Here is a 16106-nt window from a genome sequence, read left to right as displayed (position 1 = left end):
CCATAAAATTAAAAACAAATAAAAATTAAAGGTGATATAAGAACCAAGGGAATGTGGAACTCCCTCCCCCTCCTCCAGCTCTAACAAATCCTGAAGTCAACACTCCAGGAAAACCAACCTCAGGAATATATTCAAGATTCAAAATACATATGCATCAGAACAGGTGTGTCCATCTAAAAATTGCGGTCAATGGCAAAAGAATCACACTTGTATAGGGTTTGTTTTAGCCACTGGAGTAGCCTCTGCTTGAATGTTTCAACATTTGTAATGGCCTTAAACTCCCCACGCAGCTTGTTCCAAATTGTAGCATTCCTGTAGCTGAATGATCTGTGATCTCTCTTTCCCCAGTTGTTTCTTGTTTGATAAGCATGAACCCTGTTCACCAGTGTAAACAAGTTCTTTAAATATGAAGGGGCAGTACCGTAGACAATATTGAACATTTGCAGAGTCTCAAAATACTCAATTCGAATATCAATAGGTAATCAGCCAAGTTCTTCAAAAGTTGGACTGTACAGCTTTGCCTGACATCCTTAACATTTAGTATACCTCTGGCATATCGCTTCATCATTACATGGATTTTAAGTAATAATTTTTTTCGACAGTTACCCCAGACAATACATCCATAGCTAATAAGTGGTTCCACTGGCCCTCTGTAATAATCTTTTCTAGCTTTCAAGGGAAGGAGGTATTTGATTTTATTTAATATGTGAAGATGCCTTCTAAGCTTCGAACACACATATTTAACATGAGTCTCCCATGAAAGGCAGCTATCAAAATGAACACCAAGAAGCTTGTGTGATTTCACAAGAGTTATATCATGACTGGGCCCTCCAATTGCAAACTGATCAAATGCACGGGAGATCTTTTTACAAGATCCAATTAACATACTTTCAGTTGTGTTCATGTTAATAGGATGCAATAGGATGCATTTGGTTTGACAAACTAATATTGATTGCTTCTACATCTCTATCACTTGTATGCAAAGTCAAATCATCAGCATACATTTCCATTTCGGTACCTTAGATCTCTAGGATAATATCATTCATGTATAAGATAAACATCAATAGGCCTAAGATCGATACCTGTGGCACTGCTCGTGTGACAGGCAATGGTGATGATAAATGACCATCATATGTTACACACTGAGTTCGGTTATCTAAGTAAGATTTAAACCAGGTTTTAGTGATTTCTTCGCACACATAGATCTCTACTTTATGAAGGAGAAGGTCATGATCCTCCAGATCAAATACTTTGCGTAGATCTACCGGTATTAGCACTAACCCACAAAGCTTGCCCTTATCCATATTTTCAGAAAAATAGTTTGAGAATTTTGTAAGTACAGTTTGGCAGGAGTGATTTTTCCTAAGACCTGGTTGTTGATCCAGGAGAAATTTGTGGTTAATAAGATAGGAATAATAGTGATTGTGAACATGTCGCTCCAAGATCTTAGATAGCACAGGTAGAACGGAGATTGGTCGATAATTTCCCATGTCACTTGTGTCTCAATTTTTGAATATTGGCACAACTATAGCTTTCTTCCACACATCAGGAACAATGCCAGTGGTAAAGTTACATATCCTTGCAATCTGAGGGGCAATTATATCTGCATTAAGCTTTAATATTTTAATACAAATACCATCTAAACCAGTAGATTTAGAGTTGGACATTTTACAAAATTGGTCAAAGACAAATTTATCACTCATCAATGGTATCGTAAAATCCAGGTAAGCAAGTGACAGCGTATCACAGGTTCAACTAAGACGCTGTAGGAGTTTGTCTCTGTATGCATTGCTGATTGATTAACGTCACTCCACCATGGTGGTTGTTGAAGAAGCTTTACTCGTTTAGACATAAAAGGAGCATGCTTATCAACAACATCAGTATACATCTTGCTCCAGAGAAGGAGACGTTCATAGAATCTAAGATTACAGAATCTAAGTTATTCCAAGGAACATTATTCAGATCCCGCCTTAATTCATTTTCATTGATATATTTGACATTTCTAAATCGAATGATGCGATGGGAGGACATTTTAGCAAATGAACCATTATGTTTCTTTGTTACCATAACCGGATAGTCTGCATGTAGCTGTCAACCACTGGCAAAGAGCATTAAGTTCAAGGCCTTTTTGTGGATTTCTCAACACCTAACAGATTACCAGTGATGGCAACAGTTGGTGATGTAACAAGATTTTTGTGGAGGGTAACACAAAGGACATTACTGAGGGTCATTTCATGGACTAATTGTCCTGAGTGTGCTGAAAATACCATGAAAATGTTAGTTACAGTAAAGTTGGGGAAAAGTTGGGATTAAAAGGAATAAAAATTTTCATCCTTAAATGCTGCAGTGTTTTTAAGGCTTAGCTCAGCTTAGCTCAGAAAGATCTGAATTTCATGCCGACTTAATTTCATTTTGATGATGAGTTTATTGCCAGATAAAACCAAAGTTTGAAAAGTTATGTCTAGCCTTATTCCTTCTATAAACGCTCGTTGAGTCAGTGATGTGGCACATCTGAGTATAACTTCTGAAACATGGATACATAAACTTTTGGCGTGTCTTACATAATCTGTAGAATGTGTAGCAGACGCTGGAAGAAGTCAGTTTATCGTCTTCAGATTGCCAACAAGTGACTGCGAGTCATCAAGCACTTTGGAGAACATCAAGGAAAGCATAGCAGAAAGCTCAGCCATCACACAGCAGTCTTGTATGGTGACACAAACTTGCAGTGCGACCATTCTGGTGAGTACAGAGTCAGTCAAATATTGTCGTGCGATACTGTTAGATCTGACTTTTCAGCAGTTGAACACGTGAAGTTTCATTTCACCTTTGCACAAGTGCCTTTATGATGAAGTGTGTGGGGTGCATCAAGACTGCAAGACTTATATAAATCTATAACATATTTGTTTTCATAGAGCTCCAACGATCTATGCTCGATACATGTATCACCAGTGGCCAGTGGACTTAAGTCCAGTGAATCTTTCCTAGCAAGCAGGACCTCCAGAATGGGAGAGATATTTTTGATCCAGAAAATGCCTCGCTTAAACAGCAGAATTTAGGATGAAAACATACGACTGTCAGTGATTTGAGTTGACCTAAGATGTATGGTCAGCCTGGAATATCATATAACAACCTAAGCATATATTAATATGGAGCTGACTGTTGTGATGTCAGATTTTCTGTACTCGTGCAAAGCTTTTCTGAAATTATGAGAGAGAAATTGTACCTTGAGTTTACTCAGTTTTCAGTTTTTGGAAAATTTGGTAAACCTACCTGTAGCTTTGATTCATCTCAATTGGAAATCAGAATTTTGTAAAAAAGAGTAAAAATCAGACCAAGATGGTTGTAGCTGTGTCCGTTTCTCTTCTTTGTACACCTAGGTTAGCAGCTGCAATCGTGATAGCAGCCGTGTTGCTCGACAGGTAGCCACCAGCGTCGAGATTGTAATTTCATTTTCGTCCAATGAAACTACCAGGAATAATTCAGCAGGTTGGACAAAAATAGGACTGATAATTTGAGGGGATAGAAAATGCAGGCCCTAGATGTAATGTGAAAAATGGAGCACAGATGCGATTTGACATTTCCTTGACTCATGTAACTTTTCATGTTGAGTAACTGAAGTACATAAGATGCAGTATCATATTATATGGTATAGGAAAAGATTATAATAGATGTTATGCTCTCTGGTTAAGTGCAATATTACTGCTTTTATTAAGTTATGAAAGATGAATTTGTTGGGATTTACGTTTTGTGACCCTAAACAAAGGGATAATATTGCAATGGAGCAGTATGCTTAACCACTTGCTGCCGGGTGGATTTTTCTTGAGCAAGACAAGATGCCACATGCTTTTCAAGATTTTCCATTTTCAAAATTCTTCAAAAATTCATAATTTCATTTAATGGCCATTTATACCTACATGAAGGACTCTTTGGGCACTACTCTAAAGCTGAAAGTTAACCTTCATTGACTTTTGAATATTTCAGCCAGGCCTGCAGCCTTGGAAAAATAGTCCAGATTGTGCGGTGTTACGTAAGATTCTTTTGTTCCCAAAACCAGCACAGTGCACTGCTGACCTCTTTTCAGTAGGGGCCAGATTAGCGTGCAGCGGTGCTGTGCGGCTCATCGCTGCAGTGGTGGAGAGCTTTTGTCCCCGTGGTAATCTGCTTGCTCTGAATGCCTCAAACCATGGTATACTGTTTCAAAACAAGACTGGATTATCTCCACTATTGAGAGCGAAAAAATGTTGGTAATGCCCAGCAGCTCAGTCTTTTGTGCTGAGCACGGTCTTTTGTTATAAGGCCCAGCTCTTTTGTCCCTGTTCCGGGCTCCCCAGCTCTGCATAAATGGCCTATGGACTCGAAAACGGGTCGCCCGGCAGGAAGCGGCTAAAAGCAGCCTAGCGTCTTGTCAGTGATCATGTACTAAGCTAAACATGATTTTTAAAAGATGCATTTTCAAGAAAGTCAAGGGTCGACAAATTTCCAGTGATGTTGTTCCACCATTTTTAATTCATGCCTTATGCAACACCCTTCCTGGTAGTGTCTGTGCCATGTGTTTCACATGCTATAATTCTCCATACGAGGAGGTTTGCGTGGATGTGATGTAGAACCCGGTTGTCCTCAGTAATGCAGTTTTGCCAGTGGTTTAAAACAACCCACTCGATTGGCTTTCGACTGGAAGCAAGAGCCTCTCCCATGAACTCATAATTGTGTGTTCAACAATTCAAATGTACCCATATCCAACTGTTTTGTTAAGACCATGAGAAGAACAATTTTGTAGGGTATGTGTCAAACATTTCAAGGAGTAAATAGTGCACATTGTTCCAGTGTTAGGTTGGAATGTAATCCCATTTTTGCAGGCACTGGGGAAGCCGTCGGTAATTTAATTGATCTCATCCAACTGGGCGAATTCGCCGTGACCATTGATGGAGAAGTTGCAAGGCCTGATCCCAAGTCAGTTGACAAGGACAAGTGGACTTGGTGCCCCAAGGGGACAGTCGTGAGTCAGAGTGGAGCTTGCAGTAAGTGGAAACCTTGGGTGTGATCAATCTGCAAGATCTCTGCAGGATTGCTTAATCTTGTTATGCAATCTATCAGTAATTTCACCTTGAGTCAATTGCATGTTCTTTTCCAATTCACGGTTGTGGTTGATTGTTTCAAAAAAGGAAGAAAAGTTGGAGATTTCATGCAGGATCAACTGAGAGTACTCCTGCTGTCGTGCTGATTGACCAATTGTGCGCATTATAAATAATCTTCTCCCTTTGTTCATTTTCTGCATTCTTGAGGATATAAGCAAGAAAAGTTTGATCCGAAACAATTTAATAGTAGTTTGACTAACACCAATTGAACACAAAGTCCAGGATGGTTGGACTTTTTTATGTAACCATTTGAAATAGGGCTGTGTATTAGAGCCAGGCATGTGAGCACCCAACCGTTGATGTCAGAAACCAGTGCCAAATTATGGGACTAGATACCTGTAGCCGGCTTTACAAATTACTCAATAACTTTTCAGAAATTAAAATGGAAAGGTTTTACAAAGGTTTTGTGGGGAAATTTGAAAGTTTACTAATAAAGGGTAGATTGATATCAGAAGCAAATTTCATCCTTCATGTTCAAATTGCTAGTTTGGTTGGATTTTCACATTTACTAAAATGTCCTTTATCCTTTGCCTGTTCGGGATACGAATGCCAGGGTACCCATGTTGATTTTAATAGGGTACTTGGTTCCCGTACTGCCAATAAATGCACACTGCTAAGACGAGGCAAGCGTTCTGTAGTTGATGACACTGTTAGTTATAACTGCACAAACCACAAGCTGGTCTAGTCCCATGACTCGGCAGCGTGTGTCTGCAGTTGTCTGTACATCAATTCCGTAACATCAGTCTGACCCAAGAAAAACTATTTTTTTTTTTTGTAGCGTAGAAACCATTGTCTGATTGGCCTTTTGTAATACTGTTGGCTGACCACATCTTTGATTTGTGTGGCCACCCTTGGAGCACGCAGCTTTCTGTTTTTCAGCTTTTGCTTTGCTTATCACTGAAAGCATTGGGGGGTTTTTTGGTAACGGCTGTGGAAACTGCTCTCTTACAGTTGCATGTGGCCAAGGAACTTTCTACGCCATGTCGGTTGATATCGAGGGGGAATATGAATGTCGACTGTGTCCGTCCAATACCTACCAAGATCAAGCTGGCCAGCGAGTCTGCATCATGTGTCCTCATGGTATGGTTACCGATGGTGAGGGTGCCACTGACATTAGTGAATGCTATGGTGAGTCGCCTTCCCAACCTTGAATGCTAATTACCAGCAAGCCAAGTAAAAATTTAGTATTTCAGATTGTAAAATTTTGTTTTATATATTACTGTAAGTTCCATTTTGCATTTCGTTTGTTTTGTGTTTACGGGAAAAATCGTAAAACAAAAATTGACCAGTAAATGTTTTAACACCAAGCTGTGGGACTTTACTGGATCTTACAATATTAATTTTGCCCAAAACCCAAGACATTTTTTCCGTTACAGAAATGCAATGGCACAATTAACAAAGAAATCAAAACAATGAAAGATTCATCAGTCACTTCTAATTTTTGTTTTATTTGTCTTAGAAAAATGTGGTGCTGGTGAATATCGGGTCCCCAGTGATGTCATAGGAGAGAACACATGTGAGCCATGCCCTCTGAATTGGTACAACCCAGGGGAAGGCTTGGATCACTGTTTGCCTTGCCCAGATGGGTTGGTAACCAACAAGACCGGCGCCACCCGTGAAATTGATTGTTACAGTAAGTACTGTCACTCTAAAATATTTTTTCCATCCAGTGGCGCAAGGAGGGATGAAATTTCTGAGGCGGTGCATATTCTTTTTAAAGGGCAGTGAAAGATGAACTATGGTTTGAACCTGTACATCAGTTGTGTACATTTCAAAAGTTTAGGGGGGGTCATCGGGGGAGGGTGGGCATGGACTTCTGGGGGGAAACATGTGTCCAACCCCCATCCCTCCATATTTATGCCACAGTTTGTGAGCGCAGTGGCCGTAACACCTTTGGGGGCGTAAAGTTCATTAAAGCTTACAGGGGCCACCTTACTATGACCTCACAAGCTTATTTTACAATTAGCATTTGTAGTACTGAGTTAGTGCATAGTTCAGAATTACAGAGGACATTTTGACTAGTAACCGTGAAACAGTGTGGGTTTTCTTCATAACACGGCTTACGCACCAAGAGACTTAAAGTCAATTCATACTTTGGATGAATGTGAAAGCGAAATTATTTTGATGTCACAAAAAATGTGCAGTGAAATTTTGCTGGAGTTGCAAATTTTTGACATTTCTACAAATTTGCAACATGAATATTTCATCTGACTTCACAAATTGGCAATCGTTTTCACTGTCGCAGGAAGTATGGACCAGCCTCTATAATGGGCTATATTAGAAAAAGGGGTCGATGCATTACCAAGAAGTTTTAGTTAACAGATGCTACAGTGGAAAGGTCAATATTTCCACCTGTTTCTGATTGGACACTTTTTCATGTGTTACTATCTTACTTTTGTTTGAATCTTAGAGCCATTAATCCCATCAATCGACACCAGCACTGTACCAGTGATGACCTCAATCAAGCCCATCCTGACCCACAAGCCTCTAGATCCTTACACCTTCCCAGTGGTGGTGGTTAGTGTCATTGCTGTCCTTGCAATCCTTGTAGTCTCAACCGTTGCAGTTGTCTGCTTTATGAAGTTGAGGTAGGCTCATTTCATTGGCATTTTTGGGGGGGAGGGGTTAAATTTTCAGTTGGTGACATGAATACGTGACATGACAGTAGGTCACATGAACGAAAACTAACAATTCTTGAAAAACCTCAAAATGAAGCTAATGTTAAACACTGTATAATGTAACTCTTTTTAATTGTCGGGTCGCCTCTTGATTTTCAATGTATTCTTGTTTGTTGCAGTCTACTTTGTCACTTGTCCTTACATTGTACTTTTATGTTTAACATTAACTGTAATATTGGAAGAATATTACAGTATTTTGTAAAATATTTAAAACAATCGTGTTTCTGACGAAGTCCTCAGATTGGTACAATTGCTTCTGGATGGACATGCCCTTCCTAATTCCCGGGACTACATTCATAAATGCTGCCGTTTGTACTCAATCGTATTTATTCCATGGTACTTTTCCTAGGTTGCCCAAACCAGACCAAAATGAAAAGTGACAAGCAAATACTTGAATAATTGTTGTAAACACCTCCTTTTAAGTCATACAAAATGAAGCAAATGGTAATGGTCCAGCTGAAGCTAGAAAAGTTAAGACTCTCCGTTTTAGGCAAATGCTTTCCAGGGTAAGCATTTACTTTGTTGTTATTCATACAAACTAGTTTTTAAAGGGTGATGAAGCAAACCGTAGGGTTTATTGACACAACCCATTGATTGGAGCTTGATAGAAGTTGAAATTTCAACCTCCAAAATGCCATGCACTGGCACTGAAACAACTGTTTTCCTAAGCCCAGTGTTGGTAGTTCAGTTTCAAGTTAGAAACCATCAGAGTTATGTGTCTTGTGTGGTTCAGGATCAGGCCACAATCAGTCAAAAGTCAACTGTCAGTGCTGCTTCTTCAAGGAATATAGAAGGGCTCACTCATAGAAGGTTGACACTTCTATGTGCATATTTAATTTCCCCTTTGATAACTTTAAAGTTGTTTTTTTTTTCACTGTAAATTATCACCCCAGATTCAGAGCAAAGTTTGAGCCACACGCTTTGACCCGTGATGACAATTTGCTGGCCACAACCAATGCCTATGAGATGGAACCCAGAGGAAATCCAGAGGATGTGCATGGATGTGACATTTCAGGTAAACTCTGGCATAAACAGAATGACTTAGACTCAGATTTGGTATTTCTGTTTGTTCCAACTTACACTTAAAGTTCTTGGAGGATTTTTTTCTTTAAAAAACCTGTTCTCCCCAATTAAATGAAACCATTTCATATAAATGTACATCTCATGCTGTGTTCGTAAATGTTATTTCTTGGAATAACCAACACTTCATAGGTGTTAAGGCTTTTACGAAAACCTCAAATGTATCTTCCATAACATGTCAATTTCTTTCTGGGGGTTGCTGAGTAATCACAGCTTCTGAATCAGACAGGGATTAGACCATGGTTACTCATCCATACTTAGTGCAGACAACAAGACTCAGGGACTCATATTTCTGTTACTAGCTCTATTTTAAGAGAGCCCCGGGCAGAATACAAGCATGACTACATAAGACTCCTGATTTAAAGAAACCTTGTCACTAAATGTCTCCACTTCCTAACTAATCCTAAGTTAATATCCTGTGAAAATAAATTCAAAGAAGGTTGTACAAGCACTTTAAGCCTATATAAAGCGGCAGTAAATAAATGACAAAGTTGACAAACTACTTTTTGTATTACAGTTCCAGTACAATATTGATTAATGAATCAAATTCCAGGAACTGTCAACTTTGTCTGAACTTTGTCGTTGAAACAATGAGAGTTTTTTGCTGTGTTCTGTTTGGTATGGTATTCAGCCTTTTCTTTACTGGTCTTCTGAATGTACAGACAGTGCACACCTTGTTGATCAAGAGGTTGGCAAGACTGAGCCAAGTTTTGACCCTCCTCCCTACGAAACCTCTGCTTGAGATTTTGTACTCCAGAATACAGCTTAAAGAAGGAGATAACGCCAACAGATAAGTTGATTTACCAGCCATAGAAATATTTCGCTTCCCTTGTGGTGAATATTTGCATTTTTTGGTGGTTACACCTTACCTTGCAGAATTTTTGTGATAGTGGTGTATGTATACGTACTGCTAAAATATCTGAACTTATGTAATGCTTTTCATGGATATTTTTCTTTGTGAGAATAATCCTCAGGATATGTTACTGTGACATTATATGATTCCAGAAGAGTGAGATATTGGAATTATTAGCGATAAGAGTATGTATGAATGTCGTCATGTATTTTTATAAGGGAATTGCCTGAAGTAGCACTTTCACTTTCCCTATGCCTTGCTTTAATGAGTTTTTTGCTCGTGAGTTTTTCTACTAAAGTCTTGCAGTTTTTCCAAAGTAACTTGCTCTTATATTTGTCAGAAAATGTTGAACATCTTAAAACACTGCGCCATAGGATGTTCAATTCTTTACTGACCGTGTACCGGAGGAAAGTTTTGCAAATTGCGCAAAATGCCTTGCTCAAGTATTGGACCCAAGACCTGTTCTCACCTGGAGATCAAAATTTGTCATTGCGTGGTCGAGGTGCAATTTCAAAAGGGCTGCTTCTTTTAGGTTTAAAATTAAGGGCAAACAAAGAATGAAACAAACAAAAAGAGAGAGGAAAATCAAAGGGAATGGAGCAGAAGGGAGAAGTTAATATTGTATCATTTATTAATTTTTAACACCATATGCAATCCTAATGGTGTCCTATACTCATCAGCCATATCAATACACAGAGACATGTTCGTAGTTGATGTCTGATGTGCCCAATCTTCAAAATGATGTCCCCTCAGTCCATTTTTTCACAGCATGTTGGTGCTTTGCTGTCCCTCCCCCCAAAGATAAACAAGTGCTTGGAGTGTGAGATGGCTGCTTTTTGTTGGGGCTGCATTGTGTGGAAGTTGTTTGGATGAGATATTGTGTAGACCCACTCTTCAACAGCACAGCCTCGGGGCTGGTTTCAAACTTGGCTGTTAATGTGCAAAGCAGAATATATCTGTGCATGTTTTGGTTGCACACTCATCAAGCCATGATGAATTTGCCACACCAGTAAACATAGTCATCAGAGTTAAAAACTGGTAACTATAAGAAAAATCAAAATGCAGGGGTTTAAAGTTGTTGAAATGTTTTTTGCCATGTGCTTTTCTTGAGTAACACGAAGGAGCCTTCATCAACTTCTGATGTTTTTTGAAACATGCTATTTCTGAGGGATGGACAGCAGAACCTGTCTGAAAGAGTGTCTGTAGGTGTTTTAACATTTGTTACTTAAATGGAAGTTAATATTTAAACAGAAGAGTCTTCATCTACAGAGAATATTTGGGAATAGACTCATTTGACTGCATATCCTCCGTATAAAAATGATAACACAAATTAGTACTTCAATTAGAAATTCTTCAGCATGAAATCTGCCTTATGGATATGCAAGAAGTTTGTTCAGAAGTAGGGCCTATATGAATTGCACTGCGTTGTACCAATGAATGCAACCTGTACCAGTTAGTACAGCACAGTACATGCATGCCAGCATATGCAACAGCACATTGCCCATTGGACTATCATTGCTTCAAGCAGGTTAAGTAAAAATAAGCTTTCATTGCAATGGGCTAAGTTCACTGTTTTAACTGAGACTTGCGTAGAATGACAGTTTGCAATAATCTAGTTGAAATCCTTTATTGTGGCCTGCCCAATCTTGCAGTTTTCACTAAGTTTTGTCCATCCCAAGACCTTTCATCTAAAACGATTGGAACAAGATCATGTAGTATGTACTATCCCATGTTGTCACTACAGTATGTTTTTAAGCCACCGTCTACTTAATTAGTATGAAAAAATCCACTGTGATCTACTGTAAGCAAAAATGTGAACGGAGAAATATTGACGACGATAAAGTACACGTGTAAGTGGCATATTATTCAGGTAAGTTGCTCTGTTACTCAGAATGCAGCAAAGGACAATTAGGAAAGAAATACGCACACATTTAATTCAAGCTATATAATTATATCAATATTATTTTACTGTAACAAATGTAACAAAAAGGTTAAGTCTTGGATAGGCTTTTTTGGGTCTCTTCAAACCAAGGGCTGCTAAATTACACTGTTTAAATCATGGATTTTACTGGAAAATACAATAAAATGCAAGCATTGACGGTCAGTATTTCTGTGTAGATGAATGATTAATCACAACAATATTTTGGTTGTCCTTTTTTAAGTTACAAGTTCAAATGTAACTTTGAAGTCCGCTTGGGTCTGTTTGGTGCTTGGAAAAATGTAGGAAGGAATTAAAACCAATCTAGCCCTCATCTGAATAAATATCCACACCCAAAAGGAAATTTCCTTTGTTTCCTTTGTTGAAATGTAACATTTCCTTTTGTTCCAAGCATTCCAGAACCAAATGTCATTGCATTCCACCCTGAGGATACATTTGGAAATGACACGTTTAATAGAACCTCTGCGGGATATCAATTTCATGCTGAGGCTGGATCCTATAACTCGCCACGGCAAGATGGACATTCAACGATTTAACTCGCCGCGGCGAGATAGTATTTCCCCGGGGCAAGATATTACCTTGCCGCGGCGGGATAGTAACTCCCATTTTTCATTGCAAGTAGCCCTTATACGCTTCCATACCAAACCAATTAGGGTGGAACAATTATATCGACGATGGACCTCAATCAGCACAGATATTTCAATTGTGGACTCTGCAACGTCGTGTACCATATAATCAGAGTCGTTTAAATTCACCGATATCCAGTACACCTATGTGTATTTTGTGCACAACTTAATCACAGTTTGTGAATTGTAATTTTTGATATTTGTTTCTTTGTCAAAATATATTGTCATTCATAACTTACAGTTTCAAAGAAAACGCTGTAGTGAACAGGTCCACATCATAATACTGCTCTGCTTTATACAATGTTTCCAACTGTGTACATAGAAAAATGTGAGTTCCCACTTTCTTACATAATGGACAATATACCCCCCCCCACACACACACATCATAGTGTGTATTTGCCTGCAACTGGGGAACCCCTATTGTTCCTCTTTTGTTTGTACTTTAACGTTTTTACAAGACCACCCATATGTTTTGTACTCAGTTGTCAATCGGGGACCCTCTGTCAATCGGGGACCTTATTGTCCTCTATTGTTCAGGGTCCCCAATTGAATGCAGAAACAAACTCACCCACACCCACACTCACAATGACTAGAGTTTTTGTTTTTCTTGTTTTTTCTGTCAGAGATGCAGACAGGGTCGGTGGCATAAGAATGTAATTCCCTCGTTGGGAGCCAGAAAGTTATTAGATCAGTCGGAAATAAGAACCAAAGAATTCACAAGGCACTCCCTAAGTAATAAATAGTTACCAAATCGCCTCTCTGTTTTTATCCACGTACTGGGTTTGGTGTTGTTCTCCAACTTCACTCGTTTCCATTTGAAATGTTACAGTGACTTCGTATTTTCACAGATAAGTGATAAAGTTCAACTCCGGGACAACTAACAAAACTGATATAAACTTTGTCAACAGGATGTTATTATGAAAGCACCAAGAGAGGAGCCAAGAACGGTGATTATCAGTGGCCAACTTCCAAACAACCAAATATTATTCAATAGCACTCAAAAGGATGGAACAATAAAAAAGCTATAGATATGATGTTCGGATGTAAGATTCTACAGGACCATAGTACATATTACAGAAGTGCATGTGCATCTGTATCATAAACATCACCCCTAAGTGCCATTATGGTGTCATGAACATCGCCCCTTAGTGCCATGATGGTGTCATGAACATCGCCCCTTAGTGCCATTATGGTGTCAGCTTCCCTCCCCCTCTTCCCTCCACTTTTCAATTTTCCATGGCCAGGCAAGTCATGCCCCCCCCCCGCACACACAATATCCCATCCCCCAATTTCCGGGACAGATTCACACCACTTTCTGGACAACCTGTAATTGAAATGTGATGCCTTGTGTATACTCGGAGCGTCCCAGATTGGGAAGAGGGGTTTTGCAGATATTTTTCCACTCTATTTTGTCGACTGACACTTTCCAGGAGTGAAGTTATTCAATGATTACCTTTGTCTTCTCTTCTTCCTTTCCTGGGAACTTTCCTTTAAGCAGACAAAACAAAAACAAATGCATCAGTAAACAGACGGACTACAAAAAATACCTGAACATTAAGGGCAGTGGCATGTCCTTGCTCTCCAGCTTTATCCACCAACCTGAAAAGAGTTTAAATTTACCTCCCAGATTATTTCCATTCTTAATTTTTTTCAAGATGGCTCTAAAACTTTTTTTTCAAGAAGGCTAAAATGGGGTTTTATGCTGAATACAGGCCAGCTCCTCAGTCCTTGTCGTGGGTGTTAAGAAGAAGCAAGATTGCCATTAATCGATTTTTGTGGATATGTTCACCGGGGTTGCAATGTTTCACTTTTACAAACTGCGACATCAAAATGACTTTTCTGTAGATGTAAAATACACGTTTGCATCTGCTCAAGCAGAGAACGAATCCTCCTTGGTCATTGTATCCGTATTGCCAGTGAAGTTACAAACCCAACTGTAGTTACAGAGAGGAAACGTGATGAAGGCTACAGAGAATTTGAAGTCGACAGGTTCCTTTCACAACTCATATGCAGTGTACCTTACCAGAGCTTTTAGCAAGGACCGGTTCCTCGTACAGAGGGTCCAATATTTTCTTTGCAGGTACAGGTTGAGCACCTATGGGTATCTCTTCACAGCTTGTGGTCGTGGTGATATCCATGCCGCTGCCAGTGCCATAGAAAGCTTACATCAAAACCTGCAGCGCTCCATGGAAACCAAGCTCCCTGCAGACAACAGCCGTGTCACCCAGGTCCCCAAGCACCATCAGAGAACACCTCCACACGACCCTCTGTGGCGCTAAAACCGTCAGCTAAGCGAACTGCACATAAAGAAGTAGGTTGAAAACTTTATGATGGTTTCCTGGTAGAAAGCAGAATCCATTGTTTCTTTTGTTGAATATCTCAAAACATAAAATCAAGGCTGAGCATGGTCCATTTACAAGTTTACAGCATTGTAAACAAAAAGGAATAATGCAAATGCATTCAGTGTTAGTCATTCTGAACAAATTGACTTGAGTCAACCACCAAAATTTATAGCCGTTTGAAAAAAGTAGCTCGACTATGAAAACAACATCATGCCTCTTAATTTTAAAGGCAAAAACAAACAAAATGCCACAATACATCACGCAATACATTTGGTGAAAGTAAGTATCGCAAATTCATTTCAACATTTTTTTTACAAATAATCTTCCCGATTTTGTCACAGTAATTACTGCTTTTGTGATACAAAACTGCTGCAAACTGCTTGCTCAAAAGATTCTGCTAGGATCGAAACGTCAGGCCTCCATATTTTGTGATTAAGATTATTTGGAAAAAATGAACTCTGGAAAGATGAAATAACATTTAGGAACAAAAAAAATATTCTATTTTTTTATAAGCGTATAAAAGTTTTGGCAATGGAAACATGAAAAACATGCATTACTGTTACATTTTCTGCATAGTATTTCAAAACCGAAAGTCAACATGCCCTTTTTTCATGAGTTAGTGTGAATGCTGACAAACACATGTTACCAAATGGAACACATTCCATGCCTACATCCTTGACGGAGTCGGTCCTATTCATCTGGATGATGTAGTCTGCTTTGATGAAAAAAATACCTTCTCTGGAGCTCGTCCCATCAACTAAACGAACTAGATAAACAGAGTTGCCTGAGCTTGCCTTAGGTTTACAGGGTATTTTTTACTCTTACCTTTAATGATATTAATGCATACGCAAATAGGACGTTCATAACAAACTGTTACAACGTTTATAAAAAGACACTCCGCAAGTTATGTTGACTGGGGTAGACGCGTGCAAAAGGTCACTAAAGATCATGGCTGAAATACAGACCGGGTTTTATTCTAGATTGACTTATGTTTCATCTTTTAAAAATGGGTACATTTCACATATATACAAAAATGCAGGTCCTTTTCATACCAACCGTTCATAACTGCAGCCACCAGTAGTAAAATGTTATAAGCGATTTACTGGAGGAAATTTTGCACATTTCCTGCATCTCTGGCATGATTACAATTCACAGGCCCCCCAATGCCAGCATGACGACAGCTCCCAACTTGGATTCAGAACCAGCGCACCTAAGCTTGTCGAGGTGAATCGGCCCACTTCCACTTCCAAATGACCCTCCTGGGTAGCCTTGACGATACGGGAAGCCGAGCTGTCTACGAGCTACCCGGACATCCTCTATGTCCCAGGAATCGTCGCAAACAGTGCCCCACTGGCCATTCAGGAAGATCTCTATTCGTCCTTCATTTGAATTATTACCTCCCGTCAGACGAAATTTTGGAACTAGATAAATTGACAACAGTTATACATGTGCA

At 39.3% G+C, this 16106-nt stretch overlaps 1 protein-coding gene across 1 annotated transcript in view; it reads left to right on the top strand.

Moving 5' to 3' along the window:
• The window catches only part of LOC147800280 (uncharacterized), a 70960-nt gene extending 59107 nt beyond the window's left edge, over positions 1-11853 (top strand). Inside the window, exons 49-56 of the mRNA XM_087141785.1 lie at positions 2573-2739; positions 3378-3486; positions 4857-5018; positions 6087-6263; positions 6595-6768; positions 7546-7723; positions 8707-8828; positions 9556-11853. Of these exons, the coding sequence (XP_086997911.1) occupies positions 2573-2739; positions 3378-3486; positions 4857-5018; positions 6087-6263; positions 6595-6768; positions 7546-7723; positions 8707-8828; positions 9556-9635 (1169 nt within the window). The 3' untranslated portion in view covers positions 9636-11853. The remainder of the gene's footprint in view (positions 1-2572; positions 2740-3377; positions 3487-4856; positions 5019-6086; positions 6264-6594; positions 6769-7545; positions 7724-8706; positions 8829-9555) is intronic.
• Positions 11854-16106: the final 4253 nt, after the last annotated feature.

The sequence above is a fragment of the Acanthaster planci genome, linkage group LG01, assembly GCF_054643075.1.
Source record: "Acanthaster planci isolate LZ-2023a linkage group LG01, COTS_SCS, whole genome shotgun sequence".
In the NCBI taxonomy this organism is placed as follows: Eukaryota; Metazoa; Echinodermata; class Asteroidea; order Valvatida; family Acanthasteridae; genus Acanthaster; species Acanthaster planci.
The sequence above is the reverse complement of the archived record's forward strand: the minus strand, read 5'-3'. Positions and strand labels throughout refer to the sequence as shown.